The sequence below is a fragment of the Malus sylvestris genome, chromosome 16 (genome assembly GCF_916048215.2).
Source record: "Malus sylvestris chromosome 16, drMalSylv7.2, whole genome shotgun sequence".
Taxonomy (NCBI): domain Eukaryota; kingdom Viridiplantae; phylum Streptophyta; class Magnoliopsida; order Rosales; family Rosaceae; genus Malus; species Malus sylvestris.
In genome coordinates this window covers 34,601,269-34,625,991 of record NC_062275.1, presented here as the reverse complement: position 1 = coordinate 34,625,991, position 24,723 = coordinate 34,601,269, and the positions used below count along the sequence as shown (strand labels likewise).

The window sequence follows — 24,723 nt, the reverse complement described above, 5'->3', positions numbered from 1 at the left end:
TTGGCTATAAAGTCATATTTATACCTTTATTCATTTGAGTGGCAAACTTGTAAATAAGTCCAAGTTCACTACCCTTAGCATCATGGCCGGCCATTAGGATATTTTGGACTAATTGGGCCTTTGTGAATCATTATTCATTAAGTTGTCATACAACTTAAGTTAATGGGCTTGACGTTCGAAGCCCATTGGGCCTTAAGGTCCAAAACTATCCCGAGGTCTTTAACAAACTTATTCGTTTGATTAATTAACATATTAATTAATCCTTGCCATAAATAAATGATTAAACCATTTAATCATTCTTACTCATCTCCATTGTTTCTTCAATCTCCACCTTACACGGTGTGCGATCCATTAGGTTCCTTTTAGCGAGGCAGTGGGCGATTAAAACCATTTTATATCGATTGTGAATTGAAACTTACTTTCAATTCTCCCTTTAGTGATTACACACGTTTAGGGCTTCCACAAACCATGAGTGACACCTTGCAGCATATCATGGTTACCCAAGCTAATCAGAAGAGGTAGAGAAAACCTATTCAGTTTGGAATTACAAATGCAATACGGTCTTTCTCTAATACAATACTCTTGACCACATTGTTTGGTTTGATAGTTTATTTATTCATGTCTACTATCCAATGTGATTCGTGTGCTTATATGATTTCCTTGAATGTGATTTGGAACGCATTCCTAAATCTCATTCATACTCTGGCCAGAGATTTTAAATCATATCATAGAGTATTCTCCCTCAAACAGTTTGAAGGTTAGAGATCCCTTGTTGCGCATTCACTTGCCTCCATGGCTAAGTGGCTTAACCCCAACGATGCCGTGGACACTACAATGGAATGACGTTTGACATAATCAAAGATCAAGGACTTAACCACAAGACAACTGTGATGCCTCAGGTCAAAGGACTACTTTGCATTATCCCAACCATGAGTTCTCATGTGACATGAGTATGAGAACTCTTCGTTGATCGCGTTCAGTGAACTCATTCTCTACTGAGCACCTACGTACTTGTCTTGATGTCACACACACCAATGACTCGAGACTAGTCACTCTCCCTGAGAGAAGACATAGCACGTACCGATCTTGACGGACTGTCAATGCCCAATTGGCAATCCTATGATCAGGAACATTTAGGATGTGTCAACGAAAGAATGGTCTCATGAATCTAACTTCATTAGATTGCATTCTCCCAATCACATATTCCTTGGACTTTATCGTTTAAGCATATAACATTTATATGAGACGGCTCAAACAATAATCTTTGCCCTTTATATTAAACTAGATTAGTTTAACATGTGAAATGTCCTTAAAGTATCATCACATGATTGGTTTTAGGGCACATTTCCAACACCCTGGATGGAGGAAAAGTACTTCCAAAGAAGATGCCACATCTACGTATGAGACAGATAAGGCAAGTGAAAATGATACCACACTTCGGTACTTAGAAGTTTTGTGATTACTCAATGGCTTGGATCTTGCAAGTCCCCAACCGAGGAGCTTCCCTCACTCGGGAACTTAGGGGAGCACTGTTTGTACCATACTTGACCAATCCCGAAACTACTAAGCATCGGTCAACGTTATATCGTCAAGGACCCATAAAAGTTTCCCTCTAACCAGGAGGCCAATCACAGCGCGACACGTGTCGACATCAGAAGCCAATCATAGCGCGACACGTGTTAACATCAGAAGCCAATCACAACATGACACGTGTCAATGTCAGAATGAAACTAGAAACTCTATTCTATAAATAGTGATCATTCTCTCACAATATTTCCTAATGTCATTTGTACTAAATCATTCACTAGTACTCACTAAAGGAGAGCTTGAACCTATGTACCTGTGTAAACCCTTCACAATTAATGAGAACTCCTCTACTCCGTGGACGTCGCCAATCTGAGTGAACCACGTACATTTTGTGTTTGCTTCCCTGTCCCTATCCATTTACATACTTGTCCACACTAGTGACCGGAGCAATCTAGCGAAGGTCACAAACTTAACACTTTCTGTTGTACCAAAGTCCTCACTAATTTTGTGCATCAACAATATGAAATTATATTACTGCTTATGATTTTATTTTTTGATGATATATTATTTTTTTACCTTCTTTTAGTTGATAAAAAAAAATTGTTAATATGATGTTTGGATAAATTCCAAAGTCACCAAACCATGTACATATGTATATATGTTTATCTGGTGATAATTATTTTTTATATAGGTTGGAACGGTGAGATGATTATGGAGAGAGGGTGTTGAAAAATAAGAAAGTTAGACTAAATTATAAAACAGTGCTTGCGTTCTTGAATAGTAATCAACATAAAACTTTAGACTAAAATATGAGGTGAGGACCGGGTCATATGAATATATAAATACATACACATACTAATTTGAGCTGTCACCTTTAGAGATAATGATCAAGAGTAGTTAAATATTGTGCACCCACAGGAAAACATAATTTCTGTTTGTGTCTGTCAATTTCCATGAATGTATAAAGTAAACCCGATAGTTTCTGATACGACACGAAAATGACACGATAACTTATCGGGTCATTATCGGGTGATCCATTAAGAACTCATTAATAACGGGTTCTTAACAGGTATACACGCGGGTAACATGTGGGTAACCCGTTTCGACCCGTTAAGAAAAAAATAATTTTGATAATTTTAAAGTTTAATTACTAAAAGATTTATTATAAAATACAATAGCCATATTAATATATACAATATATTCTATATTAAATATATAGTTTTGTATTATTATTCTATATAAGTTTAAAAAAAAAGTTTTAGTCATTATTTATTCATCCACAAGTAGATAATGGTTACACTTACATTATTGTTTAGATTTTTAAAATCCTCCGAAACTTCATGAATTATGTTTTTTATTTGAGGGAAAAATTAATAATAATTATTGTAGAAGTGTAAAAAATGTAAAAAAAATATACAATCACTCGTAGTGACAAACTTTACAACTTTCATGAAGGGGTTAGCTTCGAAATTCAATACTATAATTCATAAACCTTAAATTTATATTTAACCGTCGATTGCCATTTACGCTTTATTCTTCTTACTGAATTTCATTTTTAAAATTTTCTATTTTGAAAACATGATCATCTGGAGGACGTAAGAAGATGAACGGTTCAGATCCTTGATATTACGTTTCAATATTTACGATTAACTGAAATATGAGTCGATATCATATAGTTTGTAGAACTTTATAAACTTCAAGAATATTTTCACTAACCGTAAAACTTTGAATATAATATCAACGATCCAAACCGTTCATCTTCCTACATCCTCTAATAGATCAAGTTTTCAAAAAGGAAAATCTGAAAAAAAACAAAATTTGATGAGAACAATGAAGTGTAAATGTAAACAATAATCAACGGTTAAATTTTGATCTATGATTTATATGATTATAGTGGAGAATTTCGAAGTTAAGCTCTTCATGAAAGTTGTAAAGCTTGTCATTACGAGAGTTTATATATATTTTCTATATTTTTTTACACTTCTACATTAATTAAAAAACTATTAAAGACTTTAGGTAAGTGAAAATATACTTAAAAGAAAAATGCGTTTTTATGTTTTGGATGTGATATACTTATTTAGTATTATGTTTTTCAATTGATTATTTATTGGTTTAAAATATATTTTCCTTAACGGGTAACGGGTCAGGTCATATTACCTGTTAATATTATCGGGTCGATTTCGGGTCGGGTCATTTTACCCGTTTATTTTAACGGGTGTTACACGACACGACCCGTTAAGATATCAAGTATAACACGAAAATGACACGAACACGGAAAACACGACACGAATGCCAAGTCTAGTATAAAGTTAATAAACAACACTAATCAAATGAAACTAAAGTACATATGGATTGCTTTAAATTGTAATTAAGGTGGGTTTTTTTTTTTTGGAACAAAGGCAACATATATTCTCAACAACAAACATTACAACACAAAGGGACAAAATATACAACACAAATAAAGAACAGCAGCCCAACCAAAAGTTGAGACCAAAACAAAAGAAAACCCAGAAACATCAGATTTCGCTGCATCGTCCGCCACCACCACCACTGCAACCACCAAAACAGCAACCATGCATGTCAATCCATCCAAATTCTTCCCCCAAATTAAGTCGCGCCTCATCGATACTAGCAGCCAAATCAAAGCTTCACTCTGAGCACAGCTACAGACCACCAAGAACCTGCAGCCAATTGAAAGAAGCTCGTGGAAGTCCATGAGCAACACTGCCAACAAAGGCAGACAACAAAGAGAGGGTGACGGTGCAAGGAACACCCGACCCAATGGAAGCACTAGATCGATACACACCCACTCAAAACACTGCAACAAATCACAGTCAAAGGTGACTGAAGCTTGGAAATTGGATGAAAATGGATGAGAGACAGCAGAGGGGAGAAAGGAAGGCAAATCAACCAAGAAATGATATGAGCATATTTATGAGACTTAGTTAGCTTGTTTTCTTGTATTTTCATAGTTTGTTTGTGTTTATTATAGTGATTTAAGCTATTTTCGTGTGTTTGTAGGTCTAATTGACAAAGTTGGCGAGAAAGTGCGATTTGGAGCATTTTGAGGTAGTTTTGGGCATCAAATGGATAGCTTATGAATGGAGCAAGATGCATGGACGAATTTGAAGTTCAAGAGGCTAGGAATGTGCTGAAAAGATGAAGAAAATAAATCCAAGACAAAGAAGATAAGGAATCAGCTCAAAAGAAGGAACATTATCCAACCTTATCTTATCGAAACTAACCTTATCCAACCTTATCTTATCCTATCCTATCCTAATCTTATCCTACCTTAAATCTAGCTACAAGAGGACCTAAATATCTGATTTCTAGAAGGCCTATCCTTTCCCTACATTTATGCTGCACCCTTATCCTTCTAGAACCCCTAAATTGGTGCTGAAACATCCTTTCTAGAAGTCCCTACAAATCTGGTGCCTCCCACTATTCTAGAAGCTCTAGAACCTGCAACCCTAATCTTTTTCCCTCTTGAATTAGGCCAAATTTATCCATTTCCTTGCAGGAATTAGTGTTGCACCTTTCTAACCTAATCCCCTTTGGTTTCTGATTGTTTTAACCCATTCCACTTGGGTTTTGGTTACACAAACCTTGTCCCACTTTGATTTCAAAAACCTATCCTAATCCTTAGGGATTGTACCGCACCTAGCCCTATAAATATGCGCCTATTTCAGATTCACCACCCTCTACCATCAAATCACCACACCACCCACCACACCATAATTTGTTCTACACCACCACCCATTCAGAAATCCATATTTTGCCGCAGAGGAGAGAGGACAAGACCTTGCCGTGGCTTCCATTGGAGAATGAGAAGTGTGCCGCAAGCCTACCTGCATCTTTGGAGTTTCTAGAGTTTTTTCTTCCCTCGTTTTAGTTTCAATGTTTATTTCAATTTGCTTTTCAATTGCTGTGAACATGTGTAACTAAGTTTTTCTTAGTTAGAGGTGAATTCAAAGCCATGGACGTATGTTTAATATGAATTGATTCCTTTCAGTTATTGTTTCGTAAAACATGAATGTGATTTACTTATCTATTTGATTGATAACTTATTCTTGTGTGTTGATTAAGGATGCATACTTAGTTTGCATGCATGAATCTGATGCTAAATTATAAGGGACTTTCACCTAATCGTTAGGAACTTATAATTACAAGTAGTGGAGATTGTTAGTCACAATCGTGTTAAGTAGATTCTTGGCAAGAGTATCATGCAGTTCATAGTTATAATTGCCTTGTCAATGCTTATGATTTTCATAGAACTTAATGATCTTTGATTGCATCTCTATCATGTTGTTCATATAGAGAACTTGAGAAGAATAATTTGGTTGCGATGCGTTGTCCATTCAATTCAATGAATTTAGGGAAATCTGAGAGTTAATTTGTGCATTCACAATTAATTTGGGGCATTGTCGTTCATGGTTTAAAGAAACAATACTGTAAATCAATTTATGTTGCATATGTTTCATGTGTGGAGAAAGACCCTCTAACTAGCCTATTTCACCATTCAATTCACCCAATTTCATATCTAGTTTACTTTGTTTTGCAATCTGTTTAGTTTTACTTCAATTTCGTCAAAACCAAACCCCCTTTTCTATTTGGTGTTTTTTAGGTCAGAATCTGTCCAAACTAGGTTCTTTAGAGTGTTTTGAGTTAATATAAGTTAGAATTAGTCCATACACGTTGTTTAAGTCTCAATTTAGTCTTAAATTCGTCCAATTCACTCCCTAGAGTCTGTTTTAAGTCTAATTGTTAGTATTGTGCTGTTTTGAGTCTTTTTAGTGTATTTTGAGTTAGTTAAGTCGTAATCTGTTTTCTTTTAGTCTTTTGAGTCAAATTAAGTTTTATTTTCGTCCAAATCACTTGTTAGGTCTATAATTGAGTCTTTTTAACTTAGTTTTGCTGATTTGAGTGTTTTAAGTCAATTTAGAGTCTCTAGAGTCTAGTCTTGTATTTTTAAGTCTAGTTGAGTGTTTTAGAGTTTTATTTGTGTTGATTAGTAGCCTTAGTTAATCCCCGGTCTAGAATGGTCCCTACTTACTTAATACTACAATTACATGTTTAATATGGTATAATTTGTGTGTCAAGTTAATTTTCACATCAAGAAACCCAAGGAAGAAAACAGCAGATGGAAGAAGAGAGAGAGGAAGAAACAAACAAAAGAAAACTCACCGATCCCAGCCGTAGCTAGGATCGGCGGCAACAGAAAGGGACTCGATTGGGAACCACTCACATAGAACGGTGAGAATCACCCTCAACCAGAGGGAAGGTCTCTCACAGGGAGAGAAAAAAGTTCTCGATAGTAATTAAGGTGGTATTTACAACAACGTAATGGGTGCAGCAATGATGATTCCCAAAAGTACTTAGTTGCTCACTTTCATGCTGCTTTGAAGGAATCTCTTTCTTTAAACGTGGCTACGGATCCTTTATAAATTTGTACTTGTTGGAAAATAAATGCTAGTGATTTTTTTCTTATTAGGATTTGTATAATTCGGAGAAGAAGGAGAAATACACATCCCTAAAATATCTCAAGTCTTTCTTTTCTTTGCCGCACTTCTTAAAAAAAATTAGGTCATAATACGTTATAAGCACGCTCGTGATGTTGCGTTAAGAAAATTCTGCTACAAACTAGTACATTAGATCTATTCTTGCAATTCAGGTTCTTCTAAAATATCGTTTTAATTGTTGATATTTTTTTTTTCTACCTGATTTTATGAAACATTCATCATTGAGCATGCACACTAATTTTCGATTACCAAATTATATATTTCACGCAAATTATGGTTCGCAATTATATTATTATTACTGTTATAATTGTCGTGAATTGTATCTGTGTGAATAAGAACAAAAAGGAACAAAAAAATTTGTGAAAATTGTGCTAGAACAACGGCTGGAAGCCGTGAGCTCGCAGCGAGCCAAGCCGCTCTGCTGTAGCGCAGCCACATACAAAGCCGTGTGAACCAAGCCGAGCCGCGCTGAGCCGTTACCATTATTCCAAACCCTAGGTCTAAAAATGACTACATCTTCTGGCGTCTTCCTCCTCTAGACCTCGGGTCATCGCCTGGGTAGGCCTACAGCCTACCCCACCGCTGCCACTCATTGAAAACCAGTCTCCCTCAGCGACCAGCAGTCGTCTCATGGCTAACTACGACGATTGGATTTAGGGCTTAGGGCTGACTCCGACCAGCAGTCGTCCCCGACGAGAAACCTCAAGATTTCGCTCGAAATCGCACCAGAGTTTGCGAGCTTTCTTATTCCTCAAAGGTTTGAAACTCCGTCCTGTGGAAACCCCAACCAAATTTGATCGGAAAACCATCGCCGCCAGTTCCCCGTGCTCTGGTTGTCACTGAAACATCCTTCTTTTGTTAACTCTATTAGTTGAGATGTAGAGACTTCTTCTTTTCAGAGGCAAGTATTGATCCTCATTGGCGCCAGGCTATGGCCTCTGAACTTGATGCTCTTGCTACCAACAACACATATGGACTCTCACCACTTTGCCCCATAACAAGACTCTGATTGACTGCAAATGGGTGTTCAAAATGAAACACCGGACAAATGATTTCATCAAACGGTACAAAGCCCATTTTGTCGCCTGTTTACTCAGACTGTAGACATTGACTCTATTTTGTCGCCGGTTTACTCAGACTGTAGACATTGACTATCATGACACTTTTTCTCCCACTGCTAAGATGATCAATGTCCGCTGCCAGTCAAAATTGATCTCTTCAACAACTTGCTGTCAGCAATGCTTTCCTCAATGGCGACTTAGATGAAATTTACATGTATATTCGTCCTCGACAAGGGGAGAATCTTATGTGTCACCTTAACAAGTCGCTTTACGGTTTAAAATAAGTTTCGCGGCAATGGTTCACCAAATTGATCGAAACCATTTTTACCGTTGGCTTCACCCATTCCAAGGTCGATTATTCACTTTTGACCCGCAGTTCAAGGAAGTCTTTCACAACCTTATTGATATATGTTGATGATATTGTAGTTACAGGTAACGATATTAGTGCAATCAACCCTCTAAAACTTCCTTCATACACATTTTTGCTAGACATGGCATTCATGTCGTGTTTTTCGTGTTTGTGTCGTTTTCGTGACATACTCGATATCTTAACGGGTCTTGTCGTGTAACACCTGTTAAAGTAAATGGGTAATATGACCCAACCCGAAATTGACCCGTTAATATTATCAGGTGGTATGACCTGACTCATTACCCGTTAAAAAGAATATATTTTAAGTCATTACCCGTTAATATTATCAGGTGGTATGACCTGACTCGTTGAATAGAATAAAGTAAAACGACAATTGACGGTTAAGCTTAAAGCTAAGGTTTATGGATTATGGTGTCGGATTTCGGAGTTAACCCCTTCACGAAAGTTGTAAAGCTTGTCAGTACGAGTGATTGTTTATTTTTACATTTTTCACACTCCTACAATAATTATTATTAATTTTATTAATTTTGTGATCAAATAAAAAAACACTACTCATGAGATTTGGAGGGTTTTAAAAATCTAAACAACCATGTAACCATGGTCTAAGCATAAAGGATGAAAACACGAGCGTGTATATATGCTTTCATGTTTTTCAGACTTGTACATTAATGATTATGAATTTTATTTATTTTTGAACTCCCTTAAAATACTTTTCATGAGTGTTTGTATGGTTTTAAAAATTCAAACAATGATGTACCCATCCTCAAATAGTAGTGAATGTGATCACGAGCGTTTGCATGTTTTTTCACATTTTTCGCCCTTGTAAATTAACTATATTTTATTTAATGTGTTTGGTATTTTTAAATTACTTGATATTTTTATTTTTAATAAGTTTTATAATTTTTAATCTCACTCTGACACACCCTAACCCGGAATGTCCACCAGGACTCCGAATCAAACTGTGTTGGCAGACACCTGGAAGGTGACAAAGCCATAAAGTGTAGTGATGTGGAAATTGTGAATAAATTTAAACCTAAAAGTGCCTAAGTATAAGAGTGCGCTGTGAGCGGGAATGAACTCATTTCACACATGATGTCAGAGCATAAGTACAGTACAGTAAAATCGGGTGAGAATTATATCCTCGAAGGTAATCGTCTACACCAAGATTTGCCAAGAATCCTTGTCGACACGTAAGCTCAGTAATAAAACCTGGAGGGCCAAAAAACAAGGGTGAGTGGGCTTGAAAATAAAGTTATATAAAAACCTTTCTGTAAACATTGTAACCCATCGCCATAAAACAGGTATAGTTTCCAGAAAATCATACTACGTATAAGTATGAAATCAAATGCAAATCAACAATAATTCTAGAAATATACCAATCACAATATCTCATCAGTAGCATAATAAAATCAGATGATCATCGATCTATGCTAGCACACAAGTCAGTGTTGCTTAATGCAATCTATACGACTGAACTGATGCTCATCAATCTATGCTAGAACACAAGTCGGAGTTTCCTAATGCAACTTGTACGACAAGACTGGGTGTAATCATAATATACGCTCTAGTGCTATAATCACGTGAAGATTGGCGTTATTCGCGGTCACATACAAGTCGGAGTTGCCTATTGCAACATGTATGACAAGATATCGAAGTTGCCTATTGCAACCTGTACGACATGACTGACACCTACTTGGATCCAAGGTGAGTGTGCGGTGCGGATGTGAACATACACGTGAAAACTGACCCTGGCCCTGGGTGAGCACTAACACCGGGTGCAGCAATGATAAGCAGATAACATCAATATAGTCATACCACAACCATTCAACAATTCTAATCAACATCATACTATTCATGACCATAAATATAATCAAGGCATCTCCTTATAGTAAGCTTACATGTGCATCCCATTAGATTGTTTCATCATTTCCCAATAATAAGGTATTTCTTATAAACATTAATTTAATCATGGTAATCGCATAAAGAATTTATTAATGCTTGTATATATGGAAACTAACCAATATATATATATATAAAGAAATGACCCACTCACCTGAAGTCCGCGCTACAACTCGCACGAATATCAAGGCGCCACGAATGATCGTTGCCTAGAACAAATATCAAATCACGTCTCATAATTCTTATCGATAGAACAAGTAACTTACATAAAACATATCCCCAATGACATTCTAGAATGATTTGAAACCCATTGACCAAAAGTCAACCATCGATCAAAGGTCAACGGTAGGGTCCACAACCTTACGTAACTCGATCTTGAAGATTCGCACCTGGATTTCTGATCCGTAACTTCCAAAGATCCAAATTATGCTTCTCAAACAACACACTAAAATCTTACCACGATCCGACGGTTGGATCTCCGTCGATCACAATTCAAGTGGCGATCAATGTTTTATTTTACGAACTTACAAATCTAATTCGGGAATATACATACATTAGATTCTTGATCCATAAGTTTCTATGGTCCTTAAATATTACGTACTATACTGTATTAAAACTTGGTGCCGATCCAACAGTCGGATCGTCGATTGCTATAATGTTCAAGTGGTGGACCTTAGCGAAATTATACAGAAACAATGAAATTTCGCTAATCGGATGTCAAATATGGAATTGGGGCATCCAAATTAGCCTAGGAAGGTTAGGTGAGGTCTCGGCCCAAGTGCCGCCGCACGCGGCGGCCAGCCACCTCGACTCACCGGAAAATTCAACTAATTCCAAAAATTCTCAAATTTCACACAAATGTATAACAAGTCAAGGGGAACATCTTTCATACTCCAATTAGGCTGGGAAATGCCTAAATTTTCCCATGAACCACCAAAACCCTAGTTTTGGGTGTGCTTCGAATCGACCTTCATATGCGCTCCAACGCCTCCACCATTGTTTGGGTTTTGTTCCTGGTCTCCAAAGAATTGTTTTCGTGGTGGTGATTGAAGGTACGCATTTCAGAACTGCGTGGATTGTCGCGGGTGTCTGTCGCACCCATCGGTGCGGTTCTTCTCGAAACTAGGGTTAAACCCAGTCGAGTTTGGATGAAATTGGAAGCTTGGATGGCTCTGAGGTGTATGGTGGTGGTGGTTTGCCTATTTTTGCCGGAGAATTCGACGAAAATCTCGTCAAAAATCATGCAACCCTTCAGGTTGCAATCGGGTTGTAAGGAGAAATAGGTGAGGATGGGAAAATCCGGTGCTTTTCACTCTCTCCCTTCCCCTCCTTTCCTTCTCTCTCCATTGGGCAGCCTCTTACTCTCTCCTCTCCCGATTCGCCACCACCCCCATTATTTCTCCTCCTGAAACTCGCATCCTTCCTTTCTCTTCTCCGTTCATCACTCTCATTTCTCTCAACTTTAAAATAATAATATAATAACAAAATAAGGTTAAAATAATAATATAGTAATTATGAGAAATATATAAAATAATAAATAGTAGTCTTTACAAAAGTACTTTTCGGATTTATAGTTCCGTAAAACCTTCGTTGTGGTTCCAATTTCAATTATGCTTGCGTCTACGCATTCGCCTCGTCGAGTACTTCTGGAATATGATAAAGTAATAGTTCATACACGTCATGAACTAACGGTCAACCAAAGTCAATAATCTCACCTCTAGGGCATTTTTGTCAATTCACGCTTTTAAAAATTAATAAAATCGTAAAAGTAGGGACCGGTTGTCACACACTCTTTGCCTATAGTACACTATAAAAAAAAAAATTTATATAATAGTACATATTTAATATACAATATATACATATACACTATGGCCATTGTATTTTATAATAAGTTTTTTTTGGTAGTTTAAAAAATTAAAATCATCAAAATAACTTTTTTCTTAACGTGTCAAAACAGATTACCCACGTGTCACCTTTGTGTAAACTTGTTAAAGACCCGCTATTAACAGGTTCTTATCATGTGACCCAATAACGATCCGATTAGTTATCATGTTGACCCAAAATCCGTTATTTGCATGTTGTTTACGTGTTGTGTTAACTGGTCGTGTAAAAAATTGCCTGGTCTAATTTTCACATCAAAGATTTCGAAAATTTGAAATATTTCTTGGGCATTGAAGTTTCTCATTCCAAAAGAGATATCTTATTTCACAACCCAAATATGCACTTGAAATACTCAAAGATAAAGGTTTTTCGAGAGCTAAACCAATGAAGTTTCTAATGGAAGATGTCAAACTTTCAGAAGAAGAAGAAGAAAAAAAAAAAAAAAAACCCAAATTCCTCAAGGATCCAACCAAATATCGACGTTCGGTGGGCTAGCTAATTTATCTCACTGTTTATCATCCGGATATCACTTATTCCGTACATGTTCTTAGTTGTTTTATGCATAAACCATAACAACCTCATGTGGATGCAGCTCTCTAGGTTGGCCTACCTTAAATCTACTCCTAGCCAATAATTTTTTTTGGGGGTCTGATAATAAATTAAATTTGGTTTGCTTATTGTGGTTCGAATTGGGCTGGTTGTCCCAGGACTCATCGTTTCAACTATTGGTATTGTGTTTTTTTTTTTTTTTTTTTTTTTGGTAATTCACTCATCTCTTGGTGCACAAAGCAGAAGACCATTTCCTTATCCTCCACCGAGATTGAGTATGGGGCGATGGTAGGTACATGTTGTGAGCTCACTTGGCGGATATTTTTATTGGAATATTTACGATTGCCTCATTCAGAAGCTTCACTTTTATATTGTGGTAACCAAACGGCTTTACATATAGCGGCCAATCCAGTTTTTCATGAGAGTACATGACATATTGAAATGGATTGTCACTTTATTTGAGACAAGAGAAGTTCTTGGTTATGATACGCAAGTTGGAAATTCATGACCTCCACTCTCCAACTTGAGGGGAAGTGTTAGAAAGTCAATGTTCTTTTTTTTTTTTTTTTTGAAAACAAGAAAGTCAATGTTCTTAATTAGGAAGTTTTCATGTAATTGGTTTGTACTTGATTTTGTATTTGCGATTGTAATCCCTAAATTGTAGGATTACCTATTGTAGAAGGAAAACTGTTTATATTCCTAACGTATCAATGAAATATGATGAGTCAATTTCATATTATATATCTCACCTTATTCTTAGTATGTTTTGGTAATTATTTTGGTAGCATTTTGATATTTTTATATTTTAAATATAGGACATTCAACTTCCTCTGGAGAAAAACGTGATAAAACGGATGAATTTTAGAGTGATTCAAATTGGAGGACGTTTGTGTGTCTCTTGGCTTGTTTATGTCAAAATTTGGGATTTTTCTACCAAACGGTTATTTTCTAGCGATGGAATAAAGAAGTAGTGTGCAGTGCTAGAAAATGATGTTTTGAGCTTAATTGCAGGTTTTGGAGCCCAAATGACCTCTGATGAGTTTGTGGTCTTCTGGAAAAGTGTTCAAAATATTTCAAGCTTTAAATCTAGCAATTTTGGGCCATTTTTGGAGCAGATATGGGTCCAAAACGTGGTTGTACAGATTTTAGGCGAATTTTCCCTTTTAATTTAGGGTTATGTTTCATATTTTATTTTATTTATTTGGTTTCCTAGTTCGATTGGAAGACCTTTGTATTAGGAGGATTTATTTTAGTAGGTTAAATAAGCTTGGTCAGCCCTAACTATTTCTTCTTCTTCTCCGTCCGATTTTGAGAGAGGAAATTGGCCAAGCATAGGGACTTTCAGGCTTTTACATTCAAGGTGTTTTCTATCTTTTATTATTTTCAATACAATTCATGTTGATTTTAGTTATGAATATGGATAACTAATTTCCTTTTTGCTAAGGTGAGGCCACACGCCTTAGCAAGAATATGTTGTTTCTTTGCAATTTGTTTATGATTATATGCACACAAGTTTTCAAATTATTAATCACCAATTTATGCTGTCTAAGTGTTTTGATGATTCGTGACCATTAAGATATTTAGAAAAGTAATTTGATGCAATTTTGGTCGGTGGTTGGTCCCTGAAATTGACGAAGGCTTCTTGTGATTAATATGTGCAATTTCACTTATGATGAATACCACATCTTAGATTTGATTTGAATACCATAGACAGATTGCATGTTTGATATACACTCTATATTGGGGGTCCAAGTAGGCATATATTAGAAAAACCTAACATTCAAAATATGCATGTATATGTCATAATTAATTAGGAGAACTATACAAAATTGTTAATAGTGACGGCAGATCCCTGGTGCTTTCTTAATTTGATTTTTACAAAACTGTTTCCTTTTCCTCATCTTTAATATTGCAGATTTGTCTACTTTCATTAATTAAATTCGTTTTTATTAAATTAGGTCATAAAATCAATCATCCCACATCTTTGCTTTACAATAATTAATTGGACTTTGAGTTGTTTTGAAATATTTAATAATCTTTGTGGATAACGACCTTGCAGGAACCATTTATACTACAATATCCTTGTCATTCTTTCAAGTGTTATAGGTGTTTTTAACCCTTTTGCACGAGTGGTAAAAAAACCTATCAAAATACTTGGTTGAGCCAATTAAATTTTACAATTTCTTTATTTCGGTATTTGTATAATTTCTTATATCTTCATCTATTTCATGTTTTGCTGGTCCAGCGGCATATCCAGAATTAGGTCTTTTGGCATACGTAAATAGAATACAGCAAACAATTGCAAAAGACATTTTAAGCAACAAAGTATTACAAGGTATTTGAAGAATTGGTTCGTTCAATTTGACGAACAATTAATTGTCTGCGGAAATTCTCGTTGGATACACACACACATGTATATATATGTATGTATATGTATATGGATGAGTTATTATTAAGATTATAAAATGTTTCTTACACCAAGACAGATCAATCAGCATATTTTCCTCTACTAATAATCAGCTGCCTAATAATCTTGCGCATAGAAGTCTATAATTTCCTTAAGATTGAGCTCAAACAAAGAAGAACAATCATTATGCATCAACCACAACATATGCTCGAACAGAATAGAATCAACATCCACAAAAACCATCCTACTTCTTCCCTTACCATTCCCATCACCAAAATTCTCCACTTTCTTGTCCTTGTTCATTGCCTCAATCAAAACTCGAAAAGGGTTCTCTTGTAGCACAAAAGGGTCTACCAAGAACTCCCTCTTCTCCTTCCCAACCACCACGATCACTGGATTCTCTGAATCGTCGAACCTATCATCGGCTAAAGGCCGGTAGCCATGTAGCCGTGACCCCATGCACCTCTTTTTCAGCATTGAAATTGGCAAGACCAAGCAAGCCATTGAAATTGCAGAAATGAGTAGTCTAAATATATGGTAGATATATAATCTGCAATTCAGTTGTGTATTGGGGATGTTTGTATGGTTGTTTTGGAGGTAAATGTGTACTGAGGTGTGCTTGTTAAATTTGGAAGTGAAAGCAAAGGCATTTATGGGTAAAGAGCGTGATTGAATAGGCCAGCCAGCGGCTACAGACAGAGAGAGTTTTAATTCCTGACTTTTAATTTGGATTAAGAAAGAACGGTTTTGTATTTGTATTTGTATTTGTATTATATGATTTGGTGTGGCGTTTTGCTGGCGAAAGAGCCGTTGGAAGAATCGCATTGGTGGTAGGAAATTAGGAATTCGACTGCGACTTGCCGACTAGCAGGCATCTGCGGACTGTCGGCCTACCCGCCCCTGCTGGCTGTTGGCGCGTTTATTTTTGGCATGCCATCGACACAAGAAGAAACTCACACTTATCAGATCGGTGGTGTCATTGACTAAATGCATGAGTGAATTGGTTGCTTGAAATTTAACTTCGTTTTTCTTTTTTTATGTTTAAGTAAATATTTTTAATCCCTTGAGTTGAGTATTATTTTATTCACATTCGGCAAAGATTTATGTTCTTATTTATCATTCACCATAGAGGGATTCATAAATAAAATTATTATCTTCACAAAAATAAGTTATCAAATTTACAAGAAGAAAGACAAAATGTTGAATTGTGATTGGCCAAACAGAAGGAATGGCTCCTAGAAAATTTTTGGGTCAAACAACTTAACCATATGATTAGTCTGATTACTCAATGAAATGATATCATGTCGTTAATTATTTGTCATGTAACTTAAGTTTAATGCAACAATAGGAAATATTGATAGTATCAATAATACTAACGAAATATTGAAGTCATAGGGCAACGACATGCGTATTGATTTCTTTTAAAAATGAACTATTTGAACGTACGAGTGATTATCATATTTCTTTTTCCTCTTTTTTTGGTCTTGTTTTTATTAGTGATGTAGTTTATAGTAAGGTACGTTGTACATGTAGCATTACACTCTATAACCATTTATGTTGATGTGTCCCCTTCAAAATACAATAGGCCAACTAAAACGTTGTATGACTAAAAACTTCTAAAATCGTATTTCAACGATTAGATCACGTACAAAGAGTATACGTAACATTTGGAAAATAAATCAGTCATAATCATTATTTTGAGTCATGCTTGGATCATGAGGTATTTAAGTAGCATACAAGTCTAATATATAAAACTAACATTGGACTTATGAGGCATATTATGCTTTCCAATTGCCTTCCTTCTTGAGACTTTTTTCGCCCGCGTGTTGCCTTAGTTGTCTTGTTAGGTGAACTTTAGCGAACCTAATGGCTTTATGACGCGGTTTTACAAGGTTTGGCCGATAAATGCCTTGTCGTTAACAATAATGTGTACATTTGGTTTCCACATGGCGCGTGTAAGCAGTGTTAATAATTTTTCAAATCAGGAACCATGTTATAAGGCCACACTTATTCAATGTTGAAAATGAATATCACATTGACAAGAAAATAGATCTTGTATGGGCTTCTAAGTAAGTTTGACTACTCCTTATATTGCCAATTGATTTAATAGTGGAACTCTAACTTTCTTGATAGTATCATAGCAGGAGGTTGTCCCACGTGTAAAGCTATGATCCACTTCACCTTGTTTGTGTTGACCACGTGTTTGACTTGAAAAATCGCTACACATGAGGAAGTGTGATGAGAATAAATTACATTGATGAGGAAAGAACTTTGTATGGTTTTATAAGGAGTTGAGCATACTTCTCATATTATTAATTTATTTTATGGTGAAATCTTAACTTTCTTCATTGTGAGATTTTATTCTCAACATTAACGTCACTATTTTTATTATTTGTTTTTATATCAAATTAATCATCAATTCGTGAACATTATTAGTATTTAAGTGTGATGTATAAACTAGAAGTATGGATTAACATAATTCATTGGATTAGGCCCATGCACCTCCATGGATATTACTACCCTAAAGTATCTTGGTTTTCAACATTTGATACATCAAGTTTTTTCATCCTAGAGTGGTACCTGAAGTCATAATTTTGGGACACTTTCATACATCCGTTAAGGTTGCTGTTAAATCAGCCATTAAATGATAACATGGCGCCCACATGAACAATGATTGGACACCACGTGTCAATATAGGTCCACATAAATAGTAAAAAAATTAAAATTTAAAATTAATAAAAATATAAAAATAAAATAAAAATTTTGGGCCGTCTCTTACCTCACCCCCGACCCTCCCTCCCTTTTCCCTTCTCTCTTCTTCGACTTCCCGCACATCCACCCTTCCCTCTTCGACTCCACCCACCCAACCCTCCTTTCGTCTTCGACTTCCCGCTCTCTAAACGCGACACCCACTACTACAAAAGGGGATACTACTGGCGGTGTTAAAACCGACAAGAAGCCCCAATTACTGTAGGATTTTTGGTAAAAATCCGATATTAAATCATGCAATGTCGGATAGAGGAACCGACACCAATGTTGTCGTCACAAAAAGGGTATTGACGTCGCTTAGCCCCCTTAATCTGCCACCAAGAAGCAAAGTAATATAAAATAAAAAAGAAAAACAGCATCGCTTAAAAGTGACATCGAAGATTGCGTCGGATACAAGTTACATTAAGTACTGACAATGACTGTGGAATGGAACAGACTGGTGTCGATCCTAACTGACACCACCTAATAATGGGATAAATAAAATAACCACTATAATGCCGCCCCTAAGCGCACCACCTAATAATTGGTTTTTTTTTTCCTCTTTCCAGAGCTCTTTCTTTTTCATTGTCTTCTTCACCCTCTTTCAATCTTCACCTTCTTCTCTTCACCGTTTCCAGTAAATCGACGTTGCTTGCGTCCTATTTTGCTTCTATGTGTCACCTTTCCCTTGCCTTCTACATCTTAGATTTCAAAACAAGTATATCTGTTGGTCTCGTTCCTTCTCATTGCCAAGGGTGGTTGTGCTCCGCAATGAATTGCCAATCGACATCTCTTCCATGAAGTACTGCACTGGCGACTTGTCCACAGAAAATACATTTGAGAGAAGAAGCCAAAATAAATATCAAAATTTGAAGAAATTGTACACAGAAATTGCATGAGGGAAAAGCAAAAAGACTCACAATTTGGATCTTCGGCCATGAGCCATTTCTAATCCAATGACTCGACGGTCTGCAATTTCAGGATTGTGTTCCCATTGGGCTCGCTCTTTTGCTTACTCACCGAACCGCCCTCCGCCACACTTTCCTCCTTGGCCTCGCCTTCAATACGAGACGACGCCGTTTCCGTTTCTTCCACGACTTCCCTGGCACTCCCAATGACAGTCCTCTGCCTCAACTCGGCGGCCCCTTAAATTCTGAAACTCGGGATCGACGACCTTCATCCTGACGGGCAGGAGCACAGTCTGGGCTCTGTTGAATTTGAAACGGCGATTGCTGCTGCTACTGTTGTGGCTACAAAGAAGGAGCTTCTTTGCTTAAGGGGTTGTGTTCTCTTCCTTTATATTTAGAATTTTGTGTAGGAGTCTACTGGAGTGGTGTGAAAATTTCAAATTTCAAAATGTTCGAAATTTTGCAAAACTTTAGTGACCCGCCTTTTTAATTTTTTTTAACTTAAGTATATATGAATTTGGTAGATAACAAAACGACATCGGGTTTTAAAATATATAAAAATATTATTAGTGACGGCTACAACCGATATCCGGTTTCAAAATATTTAAAAAAAAAACTACAATCTATGTTGCTCAGAACCAACGCAGGCTTTAAAATATTTAAAAACAATAATTAGTGTCGGCTAGAAGCGACACCAAAAGTTATGTCGCTTAAAAGCAACACTGTTTTATTTAAAACGACACTAGTATTTAAAAATTATTAAAATGTATACCGGTTATAAGTGACATTAAATGTTTATGTCAGTTAAAAGCGACATAGACAATTTATGACGTTTACAAGTGACAATAAATCTGACGTCATGTTCAGTTGTTGTCGTAAATGTCTTGTCCACCACTATATTATATTAAACCGACATCACCCACTAACACTATAAGGCCCTTTTGTAGTAGTGACCGTCCCCTTCCACCGTCCTCCCTACTATCGTCGATTTTGACCTGTTTTGCTCGACGATGGCGTTGCAAACCCAGGGAAAGATGGCGGCCAAGCTCCAAAGCTTTCGCGGCAGAGAGGAAGACGGAGATGCTAAGGACTTGGGTGGCGTCTTCAAGATGTGGGAAGGTGAAGACTTGGATTTGAGTATCCTTCTCTCCCTCTGGTCCGTATCCCTCTTTTCCTGTTTGGATTCCCAGAAAATCGAGACCAAAATCTAAAAGTTGCCAAAAGGGTGTGCAGGGGAAGAGATTGGGGAAAAGGGAGGATGTGCAGGGAAAGAGGGAGGGGGTTTGCACAAGAATTATTTTTAAAAAAATTTAATATCCACATGGGCCCATATTGACATATGACGCTCAATCATTGTTCTCATGGATGCCACATTATCAGTTAACGGCTAATTTAATAACAATCTTAACGAATGCATGAAAGTATCCCAAAATTATAACTTCAAATACCGCTCTGGATGAAAAAAAACTTGATGTACCAAATGTTGAAAATCAAGAAACTCCAAGATAGTAAATTGAGATTAACCCTAAAAGGAAGCACGAGTAGCAGCTATAAAAACCCATGTTCAACTCTCAACATTGGAATTGTGAAAATGACGATCCTTTTGGCGGAATTTCAACTCGAAAAATTGGACCTCCATTTTTAGTGATTCTTTTTTTTGTTCGAAAATTGTTGATTTCTTTGATCTAGTTAGCAAAAGGAGGAAAATCCCAAATCTTATCGTCTCCCAACTTTTAGTTAATTCCCAATATTTCTTTCCACGTCCATATTGTACAAGTTATATTAAATTCCTTATGGGCTCATATATTCCTTCAAAGAATTCCATTCTGTAATGGACGATTTAATCTCTGACTGGACAAAGCTATACAAATTACAGACCAGAAATAAAGCTATAGCTGACTGACCTTATGCCAAATCCCTCGAGCTCTTTTTCAATTAGACGCTTGTGAGTTATTGGCTTTATTGCATCAAGAACAATTAAAATGCAATTGCATGTCCTAGCAGTGCTGATAACCAAAATATTGTTAGGACAACAAACGGTATCAAAGTTTTCATCTGAAGCTATTGTGACTTTATGCATACTGAGATGAAGAACCAATATATATTAATTATACCTTTGGAATATTTGGGTGGTCAAGCTTATGCCAAACAGCAACCTCTTGCTGAAACGACGCCCAAAGAGCAGCAGCTTCAGCTGCTGTGGCAATACCATCCTCCCCCCAATCCAATATCTTCAAATTTTCACTATAATATCAAGAATACATAAAGCCATGAGAACAATATTGATAAGAAAAATACAGGATAACCTATGGTTAGGGGTTCATTATTCAATCAAATAACACCGCTTTCTTACATTCAATAAAAAAATTCATGTATTTGTAAATTTGTATATACACCTAGGCAAACAGTCACATGTATTCTTTTTCTCCAATGAAATAAACCCCCCGATTCTAATAACAATGAAAGTGATTGACCCCAAGAACCCCAAACAAAACAACTAAACATGCCAATCCTAAGAACACAAAGCATATAAAAAACAGTTAATCACACACTTAAGCACACTTGCGTCTGCACAGTGGCCATTTATTAAGTCATAATACACATGAGTAAACCCTAAAACACAAAAATCAAAGTTACAAACTTTCAATACAAACCAATCCAGAATGAATTTATACCACACATTATGGCATAAAAGAAAAGAAAAATCAATACTAATATTTGACTGCAAGCAGATCTTGTGGGACTGCTACAAATAATATAAACCAGTAGATTTCCGTAATAAAATATAACCACAGATGAATGAAGGGCTATTAACTTAATATTTAGAAATAACCGTCAGTCCCTAGCTATTATGCATGCCACTAATGAAAGGAGGGATCACCATTTATTTAGGTACCTGGAATTCACCAATACCAGGATATTTCCAACCATGTTGTTCAGGATAAGAAGGATACCGTAGCTCTCCACACGGACCTAATCCAACTTCAATTTCTGATATTATTCCTTCCTCAAAAAACTCATCAAATTCAACTCTGAAGCTCCTCAAGTAGTCGAAGTAAACAAGCATTGGTTCCATTATAATAAAACAAAATAGAAACTCTCAGCATTAAACAGTAAGAATGCATAAGGTCTGATTCTTAGATCATAGGAAAGGAAAATTCTTAGAAATATAGAACATATAAGTTGGAATAGGTTTAGCAATAGTTTCTTTTAAAACATGAGTGGAACATGTACACGAAGACAAATATAGGAAAGGAGCTATGGCAATCCATATAAATAAACGACCAGCATAACTAAGTAATTCTAGAATACTATACATCAACAGCAGTGTGGCCTCTTAAAACCCGCTCTTTATCAATTCCCCAAGTGAGACGTTCAGTGTTGCGTTTCCCTTCTTTATTAGTAAAATATATATCAGGATTCTTTTGGCCAATTTCTGTCACCCGGTGAGAAAGTGGGATATGTACATCATCCCCGACATCGCCTCCACACTCGTGGAATGACATCATGACCTACACCAATATACAGTAAGACAATGCACACCATATCCAACATGCATATTCAAAGAAAATATGTAAAGCAGAAAATCTCTCTTTTTTGAAATGAGTTTTTAACTGATAGTCTCACAAACTAATTTACAAAAAGGAAAGCTAGCAGTGGGTTACTTTTCAGCAATCTACTCAAGACTGCTATTCCCCTTACCTAAGACAACAGTCAGAATAAACTTATTTTATATACAATGCATGCCAAAAGAAGCAAAACCCTCAGTTAAAATCAAATGAACTTGCCCAAAAGAGAAGTACCTTCTTCATCCGGGTTTTGATTTCAGATTTCTGGGATTTGTTGTAAATCCTCCTCTTTTCGGCCTGCCAAGCTCTCTTCACAGCAGAGTCAGGCTTCTTCGTGGCGACCTCACAAACAACGGAATGTCGAACCAGCCTCTGAAGTGCTGAAAATAGTCAAGAACCTGCCCCAACAATTAAAAACAGACGAAGCCAACATGATTGAAGAACACAGATCAGAATTAGAAACGATCTAATTTTGGGAAAACAGTGTAGAAGTTACCTGATGCACTGAGGAATCTGTATTTACCAGCTTCGACACGGCCTTCATGCTTATATGAGAGAAAGCTGAAGTTATAATCCTCCAATGGTGCCCTGCAACTGCAGTTTCATAACTCAAGCCCACATGTAAATAGCCAATGTTTTTCTTCTGTATGTAGAAACAAATTGCACTGCATATTCCTATGAAACAACTTGTGGCTGGTTTGTCCAAGATCTCAAAAACCAATGCCCTACCCATCTGTGCCAACCCTTATTTCTCACGCAATTTGTTATCTTCAAAACTTCATGCCAATAGAAACTCTACATGCATGTATTCCTCGTATCATGAACATCGGTCTATATCAATATAATTTTAGCATACACTTTGCGGGAGCGAAAATATAACTATAGATTATGTTTTCATCATATAAATAAGCAAAGACTAAGATAAACATTAAGCTGAAAATGAAGCAAATATAGAGGATGATTCATACTCGTATTCTTGAATATAGAGGACAATTCAAACTCGATTTCTGACCACTGTTACCGCATCCGCATCTATAATCATAGGTATAAGCATATTATTGTCTTGAGCTTAATGATATCAAATTCAGCTTGGTCCCAAACGTATTGCAAAAGCCAATTGAAAGTTAATGACATCTTTGCAAGCAAACAATAATTTAATTAGTCATAAAATTTGATCAGCTCCGCATCACAGAGATATATAAACTTAGTTCCCTAAATATTTTCAGCAAGCTAAATGAGAATATTCTAAAATCGAAAACTACATTCTGGTTCTTAAGAAATATTCAAAGCTAGGAAAGGCATAAAATAAAATAAAATCTAACTTGGTCTCAACCTTGGGCCTAGTGCTATATCGTTTCAACTTTCAAAAAAAATTCGGTAAGGATCTGAGTCGGAATATAAGTGCTTACAAACTTTCTATTGGTAGTAAGTTTTTGCGATACTGAGTTGAAGTCCTAACTCTTGTTTAGTGCTGCATCATTTGGATAATCCTAGACCTAGAGTAAAAAAAAAGAGAGGGATTTTCTCCCTGATTGTTGTGATAAGAATCACTCAAAGACAATAGGAACCACTCCAATTCATAATAGCATTTCACTGAGTTCAACACTGTAATTGGAAAACGCGAGAATATACAAACATAAAGCAACCAACTAATGTCCTATATATCAGACAGGAAGGAAGAGGCTCACAAAAGGCAACTGAAACACAACTATTTAGACAACATAAATCCATTTTCATGAAGTACTTAGCACAGATGTCGAAAGATACATCAATTGACTGAAATACGAAAAAGGATAAAGAACTCTAACCTTCCCCAATGACATAAGAACCCAGTTAAAAGAAATCTATTTAGCCCTCAACGAAATCCTTGTTTTGGGCAAGGCAATAACAACAAAACCTCTTCATCCAGCTAGTTTATGCATTCAAAGTCGGGATGAAGATCACACACATACATACAGAACCATAGAAACATATGACCATGAAAACTTAGGAAGTACGTAATGCCATTAATATACTAAGCATTAAAAGTAAATACAGAAACCAGTCATAAACACCATCAGGAAGCAATTTGTATAAAAATTATATTCCCCACTCAATCAATGAAAGATAATAAAAAAACAACAATACCTTTTATTCTATTACAATTCTAGCATCCAACCCGAAAACAATTGGCAACGGGTGGAAATGCCCAAGATCATTCAAACTATTTACATAACACTTCAATTCCCGACATGGGATTCACACTCTCGAAACAATACCTGCTCCAAGAAGCAATATACTCTCAC

General features: G+C 36.3%; 3 protein-coding genes across 3 annotated transcripts in view; all 3 read right to left on the bottom strand.

The window, feature by feature from the left end:
• LOC126606676 (AAA-ATPase At2g46620-like) overlaps positions 1–24,723 on the bottom strand; it is an 81,958-nt gene that overhangs the window by 44,294 nt on the left and 12,941 nt on the right. The gene's annotated exons all lie outside the window — the stretch shown is intronic.
• LOC126606675 (uncharacterized) lies at positions 15,196–15,950 on the bottom strand. Its single transcript, XM_050274049.1, has one exon. It carries the CDS (start codon positions 15,715–15,717, stop codon positions 15,331–15,333), a length of 387 nt encoding a protein of 128 aa, XP_050130006.1. The 5' UTR covers positions 15,718–15,950; the 3' UTR covers positions 15,196–15,330.
• LOC126609319 (uncharacterized) lies at positions 22,015–23,171 on the bottom strand. Its single transcript, XM_050277261.1, has 3 exons — positions 22,935–23,171; positions 22,673–22,822; positions 22,015–22,381 (listed from the first exon to the last, which is right to left on the bottom strand). Exons 1-3 carry the CDS (start codon positions 23,169–23,171, stop codon positions 22,181–22,183), a joined length of 588 nt encoding a protein of 195 aa, XP_050133218.1. The 3' UTR covers positions 22,015–22,180.

Bases quoted from the DNA above. Each gene is read 5' to 3' on its own strand.
- LOC126606675 (XM_050274049.1), bottom strand. From the start codon at position 15,717: ATGGCTTGCTTGGTCTTGCCAATTTCAATGCTGAAAAAGAGGTGCATG.
- LOC126609319 (XM_050277261.1), bottom strand. From the start codon at position 23,171: ATGGGTAGGGCATTGGTTTTTGAGATCTTGGACAAACCAGCCACAAGT. The intron at 22,823-22,934 runs GTAACTTCTACA...TCTTGACTATTT, and splicing joins CAGATTCCTCAGTGCATCAG to TCAGCACTTCAGAGGCTGGT. The intron at 22,382-22,672 runs GTACTTCTCTTT...ATATTGGTGTAG, and splicing joins TCAAAACCCGGATGAAGAAG to GTCATGATGTCATTCCACGA.